We start from the raw sequence: 19,882 nt of genomic DNA, 5'->3' as shown, positions 1-19,882 counted from the left end.
GTTGCATTCAAAACATTTATTAAGTTTTACATGTATAATTCCTTAAAATATGATACATTTTTATATTGAAACGAATGAAGAAGCAGTTCTGCTTCTACACAACCTAAACAACGTCAAAGCTTACTACCTGCATTTGAGATTTATTTAAAGCATCAATCCACTTGCTAAAACTAGTGAGAAATTATACGCCGATATTTCACTGTTTCCACTACACGAGCGTCTCCCGAGTGTCTGACAGTATTTCAGTGGCCAGTGATTTCTGTCTCCAGACGAGGTTTTACTCTGCAAGCAATAGTTCAATCACGTTAGGTGGAGAGCTGCCAAGGCCTTTGACAAAACGCTAACAAGCTGAGTGTACCCAGAGGGGCTTATATAGAAGGTATAAAACCCCCTACATTTAATCTCAAGGCAACTGAAGCTACAGTTTTTAACACACACACTCACACACACATAGGGATCACGATCTACTCCAAACACTTGACTGGCAAGCTTGAATTGTGTGAACATGATCTGTGCTAAAACTGACAACCCAAACTACCCACAAACACGCGCGCGCACACACACACACACACAACCACTCTCACACACACACACACACACACACACACGCACACACACACACACACACACACACACACACACACACACACACACGCACACACAGTCCGACTCATTGATACTATTAGAGTAAGAGCATCAGGAGGCAGTGCAGATTAAGGATTACATTAGAAATGAGTGCATGCGAGTGCACATGGCTTACAGAAGGACTCGTGCATGGCTGAGAGAGAAAGAGAGAGAGAGAGAGAGAGCGAGCTTCCATCTGATTAGATCACGTGGTTTAAACGAGACACAATGTCCTCCCTCCTCCCCCTCTCATGAGCAATCATGTCAGTCAGTCACACACGCTCATACGTAAACGCTGGCAAACCACCAAACAGCACGCAAATGTTGAAGTCACCTAATTCTCGACTCCAGCCTCTCCAATATCCTGCACATAAACGTTTTAAAGGGACATGCGTACAGAAATTCAATCCACTAGTACAGGCCTGTCACAATAATCGACTGCTGTCACAAAACAGACTGCTATACAATGGCATGAGCTCAATCATTTTTGGTTACGCATTATAGACTGTAAAAAATGTTGGTGTAACATATCAGCCACTCCAAACCCTCTAACAGCAGTGTTTAGAATTCCTTTTGAGTCAAATTTGCCTTCAACAACACTGAATGTTGTTGCTTTCACCACATTATTGCCTAGGAGGCTTATTCTCTATAAGTGGAAACAAACATCTTCACCTTCATATGACAGATGGATAAAATACTTTTTTTTGTGTGTGTTTAAAGTTTAAAATAATGAGGTTTTTATTAAGAGGTTCTTTTTAAATCTTATTTATAATATTGATCCCACTGATCTTGACGCAGACAAGGAATAAAGCTTTTTTATTTTTTTTTATTATTTATTAAATTATTAAGGGCATCCGCTCCGTAAAACATATGCTGGGTAAGTTGGTGGTTTATTCCACTGTGGTGACTCTTTATTAATAAAGGAGGCAATTTATTTATTTATTTATTTATTTATTACTTGTATTTTTTTTATGACTATTTATTCATTTTTTATTTTTACATTTACTGTGTTACTTATTATTTATATTGTTTTTGTGGTCATTTGTTCTTGGTTGTGTCAAAGCAGAACAGGTATTACTTATTTCTGCACGTATATGATATTGTATTTGCAAAAAATTTTAATAAATATATTTGTCAAAAAAAAGGATGGTTAAGTCCTTTTTGTTGTCATAACACAAATCAATTAAGATAACTTAATCGTTTTGTAAATGTACGTGGATTGAACATAAACAATTAAGTTGTCCCAAAAAAAACTTTAAAATTGTGCTGTTTCAACTCATTTTACATAAGTAGTTAGAACAAGTAGCAAAAGTAATTTTGTTAATAATGTGTGGTTCCACTCATTCGATTTTGGTTAGGACAACATGAAGGAATTACTTTAACAAATTAATAGTAGTTTTTACAAATTTATGTGGATTGATCATAAAACAATTAAATTGTCAGCTCAAAACAATTTCAGCTCATATTCAATAACTAGTTTGAACAGCCAACATAATTTTTGTGTATATCGCTCATTCTTTTTGCATAAAAAAATCATGTCTTCAACATTTGATCTTGTTTCACATTCATAAATAACTTTGAGATTTTACATTCTATATTACTGCTGTCAAAGATTACATTGGGACATTTACTTTTTAAATATTACACAGTGAGTGATATATTTCACCAAAATATATTTCAATAAATGATATTATTGTAATTTTAAGACCATTTTATTCCATTCTATATATAATGCCAGAATGACAATATAATATTGTCACTTAATTGCACTTAACATTTAATTATAGTCATTTTAACAGTTTAATAATTAGGCACTGGAATCAGCGTGTTAAAAAGCATATCCTGAATAAATAATAATAAATGATAACACAAAAGTGCAAGATAAAAAGTAACAGAGGCTGCGATATCTGCTACCAGATCTATTCACAGTTGTCAGATACCCACATTAAAATACACAATGTTTTTTTAACCCTACTGACACAGACAATGTGCAATAGAGATAGAGATGTTGAACAATCAGCTAAAATGTTGCTAGAGTTGTTTTTTTATATGTATGGTTGATATATATTGCATCACCAAAAATGAGTCGATATATTGATTATTGTGACAGACCTAATAAGATCACTTATCGCAATCCTTTCTGTGGCAATATATCGCACAGCAAAATATTTTTACTGTGACAGGCCTACATTAGTATCCAGTCACATGAAAGATGGGTAAGTGCAGCTAGCTGTGTCTTTCCATCTTTTTCAGTCACTGTTGCTCATTGGTTTGCCGATGTGTCCAGTCTCTGTCTGCCTCCACTAATTATTTTGAACACCTGTAGTAAACAAAGAGGCGTCTGAGGGCATACAGCCTCAGGAGCGTGATCAGATAGATCATGGCAATCATATGTGCTCACATGCAGACATTTCAGGGCTAAAAACATCAGTCTTAGTTTACTTTGGATGTGGTTATGCAAAACAGACCAATTAAAATCTTGTTAATTTAAAATGATTTATGTAATGTATTAAAAGACCTTTATGACACAGTTTTCTTAAAAAATGATACAACCAAAAACAATGTCACATTAATATCAATTAAAAATGTAATATACTTAATCAAATGCATATATCATTATACTGTAAACCTTCCTGCATGCAAGTTCTGTTTATGTTAACTTGAGACATAACTGTGTATACTGTATACTCACAAAGACAGCATTTATTTGTATATCTCACCAGTCCAAACAAGAGCTGAGGCCGGATCTATGCTATAAAACAGTGTTTCCCAACCCTGTTCCTAGAGGCACACCAACAGTACATATTTTGGATGTCCCCCTTATCTGACCCATTAACTTCTGTTCTGGTTCTGGAGTCTCTTCTAATGTTCTGATGAGTTGATTCAGGTGTGTTTGATTAGGAAGAGGTTGAAAATGTGTACTGTTGGTGTGCCTTCAAGAACAGGGTTGGGAAACACTGCTATAGAAGAAGACTTTCTACAAGAGGCTTTTGTGTCTCAGAGTCAGTACAAGTTATTTTTCAAGGATTTTTTTTTTGCTGTGGAATATTAAATAATTAAATATTAAAGAAATATTAAATAATCAAATGTTTGTTAGTAATCGGTTGCTTACAATTAGATTAAAACTACATCATTATTATTGACAATATGCAGATTTTTATTAATTTATTTTGATATTTTAATGGGCCCTATTAAACACCTAGCGCAATAAGGTGCAAGGTATTTAGGGCGCTATTTGTTGCTATTTTCAGACCAGCACAACACAAATTTTCATGTTTTTTGCCACGTTGCTTAAATAGTAAATCCATTTGTACCACTTTGTGGATTCATGGGTGTGCCAGTCTAAAAAGGAGGTGTGTTAAGATGCATTGTTGGTGCGTTGCTATTTTGAGGAACTGAAATAGACAGCACCGTTGACCAACTAAAAGGTAGTCTAAAGTCAAGCGCAGAGCATGTTAGTTATGCGCCTATGCAAGTCTAAATGCTTATATTGCTTTATACATACAGGGTACACAGCAATACACAAATATCTTTCCATTTGAAAAAAATTAAAGGATTAAAATGTTACAAAAATTATTATTTTCTACATAATTATAAACATCACTACCTCAATGTCTTCATGTCAGGAAGCTTTTTGTTAGTTTATTCATGACAATTTGCATTTGTATAATGTTATTATTAGCAGTATTATTTATTATATGCATATTTATATTTGTTTTAATAAAAACAAGCTTAGATTTGTCCACCTGTCGGGTTTTGGAGACGCCTACATCACCATATGGGCCATAAGAATAGGACGTGTGTTTGGATATAACTCGATAAAACTTGACCAGACTTCGTTATTATTGTTCCTTTATTCATTTGCTGGAAATTAGAACTGAATTTAGAAATAGTTTTGAAACAAATCTTTGCGCTTAACAAACGCAATGTAGGCTAATGGATGTCTTCAGTGGAGTTCGTACAACAATGTTTCCTTTTCCACAAAAGTAAAGGAGTAAAGTAAAGATTAAAAGTAAAGTAAAGACAAAGTAAAGAGGCCAAATGGAGCAGGCTCACTCTTTATCCTAGCACTGCAGATGGTCTGTATAACTGTTTTCCCGCTAGTGAAGCATCCAGTTTTTCCTCTTACAAAGTCCGCCATGTAAATAGCAAATGCACCATGATGTATCGCAACTGACTCTTAAAGGGAATGGGAGAGAAGACTCTGTTTGGTTTAATGCATGTTATGCTCAAAACACACCGATAACTCATTAAGAGAATAAACACAACCCTGTTAGACCATGGGCCGCAGTGCAAACCATCTTTTTCCGTAATTAACATAGCAAAAGTGGATTCGGACACACCCTTAATGCTTTTGCCGCATGCGCTTTAGACTTTGCACCTAGATCAGTAAAATAGAGCCCAATGAGTTTCATTGTTACTTGGTTACATTTGAAGTAATGAAATTAAGTTATTGTGTGTTATTTTATAACTTACAGAACCCAATGTTTCTTGAGGTGTAAAATGCAATAAAGACTGTTGCAATATATAGATTTTTTCCTAAATATCAACACAAAAAATACCACAAATATTGCCGCATATTTTAAGAAATGCTGTCGCAAAATCAGTTTAGGTTTTAAAAATCAATAATGTAAAATGCTACGACAAAAAAACCTGGAAAACAGTCCAGCAAAATCCTGGAGGGACTGATATATATGTAAACTGTGGCTTTAAATGTTTAAACATGTTTACCTTTGGAGACACATTCATTTCAGCTCAAAACTAAATATTTCATGTGCTTACTTTGCCGCTTACCTGAGGGAATGTTGTCACATAATGTTTACAAAGAATGGGGACATATATCAGCAGTTTTGGGCACAGCGCAGCATGATCACACAGCTTGCTTAATGGAGTTGATTCAGACCAACTCGCAGTACGATATAAACAGCATCACGTCTGTTAGGTATGAGAGGGTCTCTCAATCTGTCTCTCTCACACACACACACACACACACACACACACACACACACACACAAACACATGAGCTGCTGTTCAACATCTGTAGCTCAGCTCTGGGCTCCCTCCTCCACCTCCCACCGAGTTTTCTTCTCAAGGGCAAATAACAGAGGATACAAACCAACCATCAACTACCCTATCCCATGTCAACAACAAGAAATCCCTGTTTTGTTTTGTTTTTTGTTCTTTTTAGCTTTGGTTAGAATACTGAATTTTATTTTAATGAAACAGGATGATTGACTACAGTATTCATTACAATTCTGAGTGACTTCTTCAAAATAATAGGACAATATAACTAGCATACCACTGTGAAATCATTTTTCATTAAACAAAATCAATATTTTGTTATTGTTGTTTTTTTTAGCAATGTAATTAAATTTTGATGAAGCATCTGAAAATGAAACCGTCAGGATTCATCATGGTCACACTAATTGGAGAATGTGCTTGGCTGCTACATAAATAATACCAGAATACAAAACAAAATGAAGGTGCTAAAAAAAGCTTTGTTTTTCATATATTCATTAATTTTCTTTTCGGGTTAGTCCCTTTATTAATCCGGGGTCGCCACAGCGGAATGAACCGCCAACTTATCCAGCATATGTTTTACACAGCGGATGCCCTTCCAGCTGCAACCCATCTCTGGGAAACATCCATACATACTCATACACTATGGACATTTTAGCCTACCCAATTCACCTGTACCACATGATTGGCTTAGATAGAGTACATTTCCATCGTTTGCCAATCTAAGGCAGAGTAGTGCAGGCATTCACACATAAGCACACGCACAGTCAGTCGCACACACCAACGACGAGGAGTCAGAACAATGGCAAATCCAACAAGTTTAAAAGGGTGGTCCAGAGTGTATTTTTAAGGCTTGGTTGTGTTTATAAGATGCAAAGCAATGTGTGCTCATGCTTTCATATATGTCTGATCGGTCAACTAACATAATGTGCTGTGATTCGCAGATAGGCTTCGCGTCACCAGGACAAGTGTCAAGCGCCTTCATGCATGCGCTTTTGCGCTGTGTAAACAGTCAGTCAGAGTAGCTGTTTGAGTATATAAGTTTGAGTCTGAATCAGACATAGACAAAAATAAAATCTGACAAGTGTCTAGGTGATATGAAATGTTCAAATACATTGTGAGATTTCGTTATTTGAGATGTAGAACGCATGGAAAGTGGCTGCATAGAGAGACACTGCAGCGCTGGTGAAGATTGTGGGTGATTACCCGTTGTTTACATCCTTGTTTACCTTTAAAGCTAGAAAGTATGCATGTAATAAATCAACTTGAACAAAAATACTTACCGATTCTGGGAGAGATTCTGGAAGCTGTCCAATCTCTGGAACATAGTTAACATTACATTGTAAGCACTTTGGAAGTGTCCTTTCCATGTCCTTTGGAAGCCCAAATACAAAAACAGAACAAGCTCTGGGAAAATAGTAGCGTTTGGACAGCATTTTATCTTTCTCTGCTATAACAGTGCCTCTGGCCACGCCCCATTGCTGCACGGGGTGTATGCGCATGGTGAATAAGCATAACCTGAAGCGCTTGTGATCTCACTATTGTATTTTTTTGTAGTCCCCAAACTTCATTCGCTGTAGGCTTTGCTAACTCTGTAAAATCCAATGTCTCCCTTTGCATTGAACTTTGAGCGTCTTACATTCAGAGATGTTGTTTATGTTCACAAATCTACATTACACATCGACTAAAGTTTAAAATACGATATCATAGTGGACCACCCCTTTAAAGGTAGCATTTGCAAACTGGAAATTGGGGGAAACCCTCGTTGGGGTGAAAGACAAAAATGTTTATGTGTCGTGCAAATTATGCCAAGAAAAAATTAGTCTTGCTGAGTCTGTGACAAATTCTAATCTAATGAGCACATATAGTTGAGGACATGCTGCCATTGTTTCTCACATTGTCCCACAACAACATTAAAACAGCATACATTAGTGTACAATATTTTATATTTATTTTATAGTCATTTAACGCAACAGTTACTTTCCCTGGTAATTAGTTACATTTATAATGACGTAACTCAGTTACTATTTGTGAGAAGTAACTCGTAACTATAATAAGGCTATGGTGGAGTATCCAGTGTTTCATCTGTGCCATTGCACCCCTTGGAAACTTCAGTGGAAAAATATGTTTTTATCACAACCTTCCTTACGTAATTACAAAATCAGATCTCTGTTTCAAAAGGAGATTGTATTATATGTGAAGGTTTTTTGGATGGAAATATATGACCAGATTCAATGGAAAAAGTTTGGTCTTTGTCTGTAAAATATATAATAACTAACAAAATTAGAGCCATTTCATTTAAACTGTTACACAGATTTTACTCTGCCCAAACATTTTTGAAAAGATTTAAGTCAAATATAGATACATGCTGCTCTTTCTGTAATATAGCCAGTGAAACTGCTGATCATATTTTTTGGAATTGCCCTCATTCACAGCGCTTTTGGATTGAACTTTGGTTTTTCATCGCAAAATACTACCAGGATTCTTGTTATCTTTTAAGGATATCCTGTTGGGTTTTTTCAATACTCCTGATGATAAAAGTAAAGAATATTTCATTATTAATCTCTTTTTAATCCTTGCAAAATTCCATATAATTCTCTCAACGTATACCTTGTTTTATTGTTTTCGAAAAGAACTTCAACAGTGCTTTAGAACTATTGCTTTCTCTAAAAATCTTAAAGCTATTAGAACTGTTAACTTATTTTCCTTTTTTAAATTTTCTTAACACATGATTTTATATTATATGTTGTTTGTTTTTTTGTTTATTTTTTCTCTTGTATGTGCTTATTTGATGCTTAAGAGAGATGTTCTCTGTAAAACTCGTGTACACTCTACGTAACAAATTTGTATGATGCTGTTATTGTTACCCTGACATTATTAAAAACGAAAAAAAAAAAAAAAAAACTAGTAAATATAATTAATTACTTTTTTAAGGATCGTGCTCGACACCTCATTTTTGCCACCTCATTACTTTATTTTGTTATTGAACTTTATATTTCTGCTATTGTCTTTTTTGTTTGATATTGTCTTTCTTTTAGTATCTGTTTATCTAATTGTCTTGTATTAAATATATGCAAAATCCTATTGTCCGCTTAACATATCACTTATGACTTCTGTGTATTTAGATACCTGTGCTGATAGCTTAATAATAGGACACTGCTGGCATATGGACGCATCTGATATGCATGAATAGCCTATAATGGCCCTCCCAGAAAGTCAAGCACTCGGTCACATTCTCATACTGAAGTAACCAGAGATGGATGGCTTCCTATGAGAAATTTGAAACACAAATGCACCGCTGGGAAATACTGTGTACATCAGGTAGATGTATATAACTGGTCGTAAAAGTCATGCTTTACATTTTAAATACTGCAAATATGCAAATGTAATCATAATCATGTGCAAATATCAGCACATGCAAGATGGTGTGTTCGCCAAAGCATTCACGCATTCACACAAATGCAAGGTAACCGAGGTCAGTTTCTCTGTCAGCTAATTAATAATAGAGAATTGAGGCAGATGACTGGTGGCGAGGCTGAACACCATCCCCTTCAGCTCTCACTAAAACACTGCACACACGTACAACACACCCACAGATGCAGACACACATGCATGCTCTCCTGTAGGATGCCATAACCTTGATGGTCATGTGACTGAATTTTAATGTCTTCACTGTCAGCTAAAAGCACCTTTAGCTACATATGAATACAGCTATCGATAAATACCTGATTTAATACTAATGTTAAACGCTGATAAACCTTGATTATTTTTAAATGCAAATTAAAATAACATACATCAAAATCATGATGACCTTAGATAACCTGAAATGTGCAACAATGGGAATCTAAAAGTATGCTGATTTTAGAGATGTACTGAATTTTCAGGCACTGAAAATTTATTGGCCTAAAATATGTTATACTATTTAATAGACCCTCTCATTTTTGTGGCTTCAGTCATTTTTGGGGTACACTTTAAAATCTGGAAGCATTAACAATTGATATCGAAATATATATATCGTTATCATTCAATATGGAAAATAATTATCTAGATTGTATTTTTGCCATATAGCCCAGCTCCACTCTCTAGTATCTAGTATCTAGTGCTGGAAAACACCCACACACACTTCCCTTCCAACACTACAGTCTATCTGATTCATCTATAAGAACATTAGGAAAACATGCAAACTCCACACAGAAATGCCAACTGACCCAGCCAGGACTTGAACCAGCACCTCACATCGCATTATACAAAAAAAATAACATTTGTATATTGAAGTTATGGTTTCTGGTTGTGAGATCAGGATGTAAACATGCAGAAGTAAAGATTCAATGCCAGCAATATATGCAGATTGGAGTGGCAGAGCTCTTCTGTTGCTCCTCAAGATCCACTCCAGATTTATTATATTTCACATTTCCTGCACACTAATGACAAATCTCACACTCTGCATCTGAATATACTGACTTCTATACTATAGTTTTTCACTATTTTCACAGTATGTGAGGTGAGTATATCCAAACTTATAGTATTCACTAATCTAAATAAGAAAAGTACCTAGATCATAGAGCTGGGAGATGATAAATAGATGTATTGTGATTTGTCAATTGATTCTTTTGGCCAGAAGTTTGGCCAGAAGAGAAATAGTCTTGCCCAACTGGGCCTCAAGGTTTTTTTTCATTCACTTTCGTCAGTTGGTGAAGTTTGTACCTCGCCACTGTCGACACTGGCTTGCTTGGTTTGGGACTTGTGGAGCTGTGCATCAATGGAATTGCTCTTCAGTGTTTGGACTTTCAGCAGTGAAAATTAAACCACACTGAACTGAACTAACCTGAACTTAAACTCTAAAAACTGGACTGACACAGTTTCAATGTACTAAAACTACTATGTTAAGCTGCTTTGACACAATCTACATTGTAAAAGCACTATAGAAATAAAGTTGAATTTAATTGATTTGAATTCTTATATTTTTGTTGACATACATCAATCAATTCTGATTGATCAATTCATTACTAATCAATTCTGAGCTTACTTTTCAACAGCAGGTGGCGCTCTAGGCTAGTTTTTAACTGTACACTCAAGTGCATTTGGAAAATTCACAATACATTGATTAATGACGACTTTTTCTGCCGACATTCAATGGATACTATTCAAGAGTAAAATACTACAAGAGAGATATACGAGTGGAAGTAAAGCTATGTCACAAGTAACAACATGGCAGATGTAGTGCATTTAAATTTCATTCACACTACTTATAATCATATTACATAATACACTTTTTTTTAATAGTCTCATAGTTAAAACTCAATTTTAGTAACTTATTTCACCCTTATGATAATCAACATTGGTTTTATTTTAGTAAAAGTGCAGCAAGTATCCATTGTTGGCAGACTGATTATTGTTCGTATAAGCACAGATATACTACAATACCATGATTAAAATATGGTTAGTGTAGCAAAACCATGGATAATTTGTAACAGAAACAGAAAAAAAAAACATGTCAAACAGGAGAGTAACCAGTGCTGTTATACAAAATATTTTCACTCTTAAAATCATAATCAATTGCTTTCCTAGTAGAGTGTAAAAAATGCAACATTAAGTAATGATATTGTTTCATTGTTACAAAAAAAAAACATTTACATTAGTGAGATTTTTGGCATTAAAAGTGAGCAAAAAATCTATTGTATATCGAATATAAAGTTTTCTGATGGTCACTGAGGAGAATCACCATAGACCAGTGTTTCCCAACCCTGTTCCTGAAGGCACACCAACAGTCCACATTTTCAACCTCTCCCTAATCAAACACACCTGAATCATCTTATCATAACATCAGAAGAGACTCCAAAACCTGAAATGAATGGGTCAGATAATGGAGACAAAATATGTACTGTTGGTGTGCCTCCAGGAACAGGGTTGGGAAACACTGCCATAGACAAATGGACCATCGAAATTGCAGCAAACCTAGATTCCTATTGATATAGCTGTATTTAGTCCAAAAACATTTGCCAAACACTGACAAATGTGCCCACACCTTTAGAATATAAAGTAGCCAATCACTTGGGCAGTTGAGGAAGAAAGCATTTTGGCTTTCAACAGCCAGTCAGAGACTGAGAGCAATGAAATGCCAGAGAAACACCAGTCACTGCAAAGTAGGAGGGTGTTACGCCACAAGTATGTTGGGTTTAGGGTTGGGGTAGGAATAGACCAGGAGTGCTCAAACTTTTTCTTATAAAGGGCCAAAAACCAAACTTGATTAAGGGCTGTGGGCCGAAGTTAAATATACCAAACCGTATTACATAAAATTTGTTCATGTAGCTTTAAAACATATTAAATAATGATACAGTATAATTTAGTAAAATATAGTAGTAATGATAGTAAAAATATAAACAATCCTATTTATAACACAACGGAGCTCAACACTGAATACACTAGTTAAGCTGCTCCTGCCTTTGCCTTGATTTGCTCACCGATATCTTGTGCATTGTTCTCTATCTGTCCAGTGACAGTATTTACATTTTAAAAGTCTGATTCATATGAAACATTTAATTTTAGTTGGCTTTTTTGTAGCTCTTCAATTAAACTGTACTTTCTTCGTCAGCTGAGGAAGTTCAACCTCTCAAAGGAGCTGCTAAAACAGTTCTACACCTCCATCATTGAATCAGTCATCTGCACATCAATAACTATCTGGTTTAGCTCAGCTACAAAATACGATCTCCAAAGACTACGTCGAATAGTTCGGACTGCTGAGCGAATCACTAGTACAACCCTTCCTACTCCCCAAGAACTGTACTTATCCAGAGCGAGCAAAAGAGCTGCCAAAATTACTCTGGACCCCTCACACCCAGCACACTGCATCTTTGAACTTTTACCTTCTGGTCGACGCTACAGAGCACTGCGCACCAGAACAGCCCAACAAAGAAACAGTTTCTTCCCTCAGGCAATCCATCTCATGAACACTTGATGATAATAATTGTGGAACCAACATCACTACTTGCCATACACTTTTATACACATATACACTTATTTAACAACACACTTTACATGCCAATTTGCACATAACAGCTGCACATATAACGTTGTATGTAGTAATATACCTGTACATACACTTGTCAATTTGTATATTTGCATTCACTACTTTCACTAATTTTTAAAAATATATTTATTATCTGTTTTTTGTTCTGTCTCTGTAATTCTGTTGCACTGTAGAAGCTCTGTCACGAAAACAAATTCCTAGTATGTGTGAACATACCTGGCAATAAAGCTCTTTCTGATTCTGATTCTAAACAAAGAAACAAAAGGGTATACATTCGAAATAACGATTTCTGTCAAAAGCATTCACCCCAACCTACTCCCCATCATTTTCCCTTTTTTCAGATGGGATGGCGGGCCAAACCAAAGGTTACCATGGGCCAACTTTTGCCCGCGGACCCTACTTTGGTCATCTCTGGTGTAGACCTTAAAAAACACAATTGGTTGGACTCAATGTCATATACAAGATGTTAAATGAATTAATGTAATTGCCAAGAGGTTTGTACAGCCCACTTGGACCTGACCTTCCCATTTGGAGCTGGCTTTCCTGTTTATACCCTTCCTGAAAAACAGTTGTCTCCAATGTTGAACTTCTTTTTAAATTGCCATAAAACACAGGGACACAATGCAGCATCTCCCTGACTAGTAAATTTAAACCAAAAATGAAAAAACAGCACTGTGTCGGTGGAGATAGACAAGTGGTTTGTGCGCGGACATATAGCGGCAATGCATTTTAGGTGTCCTGAGTTCAAATACCAGTTTGTGGACCTTTCCTGATCCCATCCTTCTATCTCTCTCTCTCTCTCCAACTTCACTTCTTGTCAAGCTAAATCTTAAATCATTTTTTTAAAAGGGAAATGCTAATGTCAAGATCTGAATAAAGAGATAAATGCAATAATGTGACTTAATCTAGAATGTAGCTTCAATATTATGTACTTGGGAATGTATTCTTAAAAAATTCAAGACATAAGAGATATATACCTCCTTAATTGATTACTATCAACCAGTAAAAAGGCCACTGCAAACTAATGCCTCAAGGAAGATTGCTCATCTGTAGGTGAATGGCATGAGGTGTAGAACCGTCCCTTTCCTAACGTCAACAATCCTATGAAATGTCTTCATATTGGGGTAATATTCGTAATTAAGAAGAAAATTAAAGTTTTAATTGAAAACCAAAGTGTTGTTTTCATTTACATGTATCTGGAATTCCCCCACAAGAGATTTCCGATTGCTAATGTGTGAGATGTGCAGCTCTTTACGGAACTTTGTATGGTAGGATCTGATCAATTATAAACACTTATGAATATTATCAAGATTGTATCTGCATGGTACCTTTACTGTATGTCTGTTTGCTTATATGTTGTCATGTGGAAGTGTTCTTTAATTTGTTTGAAAGAAATGTGTTATAAAATTTAACATCTACTGAAAAAAACATGAAATACATCAGAAGAGTTCAGATGCAAAAACCTCTTGAGTGCCGTCTAAAATTTTCTTTCCAAGATGAGCATTTTTCTCAGCCTCCTGAGTTTGTGTTCAGTTATTTCCATTTAACCTATTCTTAGCTATAAAAGTGACAATACTAAGATGTCACATAGAGGCTTTTGCATATGAACTCTTCATAATTACATATAAATAGACAAATATTTACTGTATACCTCCGTTGTGACAGCCCTCAAGGAGTGTTATTTGCTCCGCAAGGCGCTGTCCAGCACTCACTCCAGCGTCTCATGCTGAAGGTGATCGGGCGGAGATCACCTTCAGCAGCCGGCTTGCTGGACAGCGCCTCCGCGCAGCAACTTCCACCTCCATCCCTCTCCACTTTCCAGCGCCTCTTATATAAGCAGGTTGACGCGTATTAGTTCACTACTTTGAATGCAATAGTTTGAACATTTCCCTCAAGACGAATAATAAACATGCACGTGAATGTGCCTACCTGATTATGTCATCGTTATGTCCCAAATAAAATTTCTGCTTGTGTTCCCGTGTGTTGTACACAACTCCGACGCCGGCGACGAAGTAGACGATCTCCTTGGCGGCCGTGTAGTACAGGTTGTTGCGGCACTGGTGTCCCCGGTAGCCGTAAACCCACTCGAGTCGCAGATGACAGTTCGGAGCTGTTCTGTCAGCCATGTTCGGACGCGTTTTGCTTGGAAGTGAGCAGCTGGTGCTTCTTCATTTACCGACGCGACGAGCCGTCACATTCATCCAGTCCCCTTTATCCGCTCAGTCCGCCGTCCGCGCAGCTTCGTCCGGCCGGCGACAAACGCTTCGACGACGCATCTCAATTCAGGTGAAGAAGTGCACAACTTTGGGAGGTTTGCATAATGTCGGGGCAGATGCTTAGTTCAGTTCGGACGCTGTAAATCGGCTTTGAGTCTACTTGTGACATGTGCGGGGGAATGAAGCTCCTCTCTGTGTACTTCTGACCGGACGGCTGGCTTTGCTCTAGTGACATGTCAAAACCTGAGAACATGGATTTCTCGCATTAGTTAACTGGGATCGACCAATGGCGAAAGGCGAGGGTGAATGACAGAACATCTGGCCAATCGCGTCTTGAGGATGAGTTGAATGAATGTTTGTAGACCAATAGAGAGCGCGAGGAGGAGGGCGGAAGGGTCTAAGCTCTGTATGGCCTGCTCATTTGGCACGAACGGAAGTTTAATAGCTTTTGTCGTAGGCCTACTATAGTACACGAGTTTAACTCTGTGAGCCCTGAACTCTTACTGACCTAAATCACTTTAAGGCTAAGAAAATACTTCTACTGTATTAGAATAAGCAAATATAAATAAATAAAATGTTGGACTGGATACTTTCTGACCTTGACTCTACTTGACTTTATAGTGTAAAAGAAATACAAGTACAGTCAGTGGTGGACTTGGTGATTTGAGGGCCCTAGCATTGAAACTCAAAACACTCTCTTTCTCTATAGATTTTTTTTTTCTCTGTAGATTTATGGTTTTATTTGCAAATAAAAAAACCAAGCTCACAAACAATGTACAGTTAAATAGCCATACTGGTGATTTGTGATTAGATTTTAATATTTGCATGTGCAGTAAGAGAAGGAAACTTCAACTATTCATGGGGGCCCCCGTTTAGAAGAGAAGTAATAACATTAAAATCTTAATGGTTATAGGCAGATTTTACAACATATCATAGAACAATTATAAGAGCTATAGAATGGTAAATGTAGGCTTCTTGGCATTGCTTTTATCAAATATTTTAAATTTTAATAATGAAACTTTAATATTTTAGTACTTATAAGTTTTGATTTAATATGTATTTTACTTATTTTCAGTTTGTCAATTTTATATTTTTTTATTTATAAATCTTTAAACTTTTTTCAGCCTGTTATAATTTTAAATTTTATTGAGCTTTTATTACAGCTTACATTTTAAATTTTATAACTTATAAAATCCAATTGTATTTATTAATACAATATTATAAAAAATAAATCAATTGTGTTTTATTGATTATGTGCATATATATATATAGGCCGACTTACTGCACTTTTATTATAATAAAACCATTGTTAATAATCATAAGGGTGAAATCCATTACTAAAATTGAGTTCCAACTATGAGACTATTAAAAACAGTTATGTAATATGATTATGAGTAGTGTGAATGAATATATATATATATATATATATATATATATATGTGTGTGTGTGTGTGTGTGTGTGAGCGCGATTTTGCTGTCTACAGTTTTTATCATGTACATACAGTATATGTAAAAATGCTATTAATAAAAACAATTATTTATATTGTTTGATAATAATGATACACTTTTAAAAATTACCATTTTATTATTAAAAGTGTAAAAAAATATTTTATCATTACTTTTATTTATCATCAAACTACTTTCAAAAGACTAAAATAGCAAGACAACCACCATCGTATGCATGTCTTTCACTTGAGAAATTAAAACAATAATATCATTTCATTTAAATGATATAATAAAAGTCTACTGAAATATACATACATTCTATATACTAATAATGGCCCTTCCAAACAAGTCAAGCACTCACAATCAATCTGTAAACTGTGAGCTATCAATATACAATGCGACAGCCCTCGATTATGCCTATAAAAATGATGGAGACAAAACATTAGGTGAGGAGTTGCTCTATTTGATATCACAATGAAGGCAAAAGACAAAAGGTTAAGGCTGTGGTATTCTATCTCTCATACAACACAAAGCATTGTTTTATCCCATACAAAACCCAACCTTAATCTCAACAGTCATACAAGCATATCCAAAATGTCTTGATGTGGCAAGCAAGAGGCTACATGTCTGATTTAACCCAAGAAAATACATTGAAACAATATTCAAAAAGCCTAACATTGTTCAAAATGGCATCTAACTGTGAAACGACAATCAAATTTGTATTTCATAACAAGAGAGAGTCAATATAAAACACAGTTTGGTATATCTACACTCAAAAAAAGTATTTTTGCTGCTTGTTCAAAGGGGTTATTTAAAATTAGCTGAACCAACACAATTCTAAAGTTTTTTTTGGGGGGGGGGACAACTTAATTATTTAATGTTCAATTCACTTAAATTTGTAAAAACTAAGAAGTTAACTTAATTTCTTAATGTTGTCAGAAAACAAATCGATTGTATGGAACGCATAATTTTTTAGTTCACTCAAAAAATATATATTTTTGCTTCTTGTTCAAACTACTTTGAAATGAACTGAATCAACACACATCTTGAGGTTTTTATGGGCGACAACTTAATTGTTGCATGGTCAATCCACTTAAATTTGTAAAAAAAAAACTATTAAAGGTGAAAGTTTTACACAGTGGTTTAACTAGGTATTGCATTCCTTGATCAAAACACGCAAGCGCAGGTTGCCAGATTGACGACACCATCAGGTCCGAGCCTGGCTGTTGAGTCTAAAGGCTGATTTAAGTTACGTTCTAAATAAAAGCAACGGCACATGATAGAAGGAATGTTTTCTATATTAAAAGGTGTTTTTGTCCTAACCAACACCTGAAATTTATATTTTAGAAATCGCTTCTATTTCTTGCAGCTGAACAACAGGATAAACTGACAATGATCATCTCAGGAACACCTCATGTGCTTTATTTAATGTTAAATGCTAACAATGTGAGTTTGAATGCCATTTCACATAATATTTATTGTCATATTACTGAAAGCAGCAGCAGATAGTTTACCTCAGATCTTGAAAATAAAATAAACTGTTTGAAAATGAACTTCAGAACTGTGACTCATTGCAAGCCAACACATAATAATGATTCAGCAAGTACATTTAATAATGTTAAAGATGTTTAATATGTATTAATTAGATTATAAACCTTACCATTTCGTTGGGTTGCAGTAAGTGCACTATTCTGTGTTTCTGAACGGCTGTATTTAAATTTCTGTCCTGTTTCATCTGGTGCAAACAGCCAAATTGCTTATCACTGTAAATCTTGTTATGTAGAGAGTTGTTATGACACATAGTTAAAATGTTAGCCTGCTCACATAATGTTCACGTTCGTAATATCTTTATTATTTGCTATTTAATAATAACCTTGTGTGGAACTCTGAATCTGCATCTCATTTCGGAGTCTGCTATTGTTCACTGGAGGTTGCATTTCGGATGCAGATTTATAATTTTAGAGCCTTTCTGACTGATTGAATGAATGAATGAAATATACGGTTTTCCACTAAGGCATCCCAGGGTGCTGAAATGTATAGGCTAAACTTAAAAAACCAAAACAGGCAGACGTTTCTGCAAGTACTGTAAAGCCCATTTTTAAAGCTCAATAACTGAATTCAGCATTGTTTTTCAGATGAACAAGAATGCACTCTTATTGTGTTTCTTAAATATCTGCAAACATATTATATGTTTATGCTTTAGAGGAGTCAAAAACTCACATACAGCACACTTTAAATTAACTTAATTAATTTGTGTTGGCACAACATGAAGGAATTGCAATTTTACAGTGTATGAAAGTATGAATCTTAAATAAGTTAAATTAAAATAAAAATGGACCCTTTGGGAAACAAGAAATGATCATAAGGTGCTAAGGGACCAATGATGTGGCACTAAATAGAGTTCACTTTATAGAAAATGAACGGAATGGAAGCAGATCCGTTTGTGTTTTCCACGTAAAGACATTAAACATCTCCACACACACATGCACAGTCGATCCTCTCTCACAGTGAACAAAAACAAGCTGTTTTCTGTCGGTCTTAAAAAAACGAGTAGGAGTAATACAAGTCACTTTATGGGCACTAAGTGGGCGAGATTTCTTTTATGAACATGAATACAAATTAGCTGAACTTTTCCAATCGACTGCAAATAACAAGTTATATTTATTCTTGTAATTGCTAAAAAATAAAATGCTGTTCCAGGTCATTACAATACATGCAAACAAGATAACCTAAAAAGTTGGCTTCAATAAATTAAAAAATAAGTACTTTTTGGTGTGGTAAAATCCAATATAAATATGTCATAATGTTTTAGATGTAACAAATTTCCTAAGTAAAATTTCAAACATTTACACATTTATTGGATGTAATAAATGAACTGAGAGGAGAGTTAAATATTAGTATTCATTCATTCATTTTCTGCCCCTTTGTTAATCAGGGGTCGCCCACAGCGGAATGAACCACCAACCTACCCAGCATACTGTATGTTTTACGCAGCGGATGCCTTTCCAGCCAAAACCCAACACTGGAAAACACCCATACACTCTTGCATTCACACACATACACTATGGTCAATTTAGCTTATTCAATTCACCTATAGAACATGTCTTTGGACTTGTGGGGGAAACCGGAGCACCCAGAGGAAACCCACACAAACACAGGGAGAACATGCAAACGCCACACAGAAATGCCAACTGACCCAGCTGGGGCTAGAACCAGTGACCTTCTTGCTGTGAGGCCATCATGCTATCCACTGCGCCACCGTGACTCCCTATTAGTATTCATTTACTTGTAATATTTCAATGTTTTTTTAATCATCGCAAATAAATCTAGTAATATTAAGTACATTCAAATTGAAAATCTTTAATCTTTAAAAATTTTAATCACCTACGAAAACATTCCATCAGTTCCATTATAAATTAATAAAACGTGAAAAAAATATGTAAAAATTCAAATCTAACCTGTAACTAATGAAAGTTACTTAATTTAATAAAAACAAAGCTCCTTTTGCTAAAAAATAAGTTTAATTAATTAAAATTAATCCAGATTCAAA

The 19,882-nt window shown here is 35.3% G+C and overlaps 1 protein-coding gene across 1 annotated transcript in view; it reads right to left on the bottom strand.

Annotated features, from left to right (window-relative positions):
- The window catches only part of eml5 (EMAP like 5), a 239,066-nt gene extending 223,975 nt beyond the window's left edge, over window positions 1–15,091 (bottom strand). Inside the window, exon 1 of the mRNA XM_056476502.1 lies at window positions 14,600–15,091. Within this exon, the coding sequence (XP_056332477.1) occupies window positions 14,600–14,796 (197 nt within the window). The 5' untranslated portion in view covers window positions 14,797–15,091. The remainder of the gene's footprint in view (window positions 1–14,599) is intronic.
- Between the last annotated feature and the right edge of the window lie 4,791 nt (window positions 15,092–19,882).

The sequence above is a fragment of the Danio aesculapii genome, chromosome 17 (genome assembly GCF_903798145.1).
Source record: "Danio aesculapii chromosome 17, fDanAes4.1, whole genome shotgun sequence".
Taxonomy (NCBI): domain Eukaryota; kingdom Metazoa; phylum Chordata; class Actinopteri; order Cypriniformes; family Danionidae; genus Danio; species Danio aesculapii.
The sequence above is the reverse complement of the archived record's forward strand: the minus strand, read 5'-3'. Positions and strand labels throughout refer to the sequence as shown.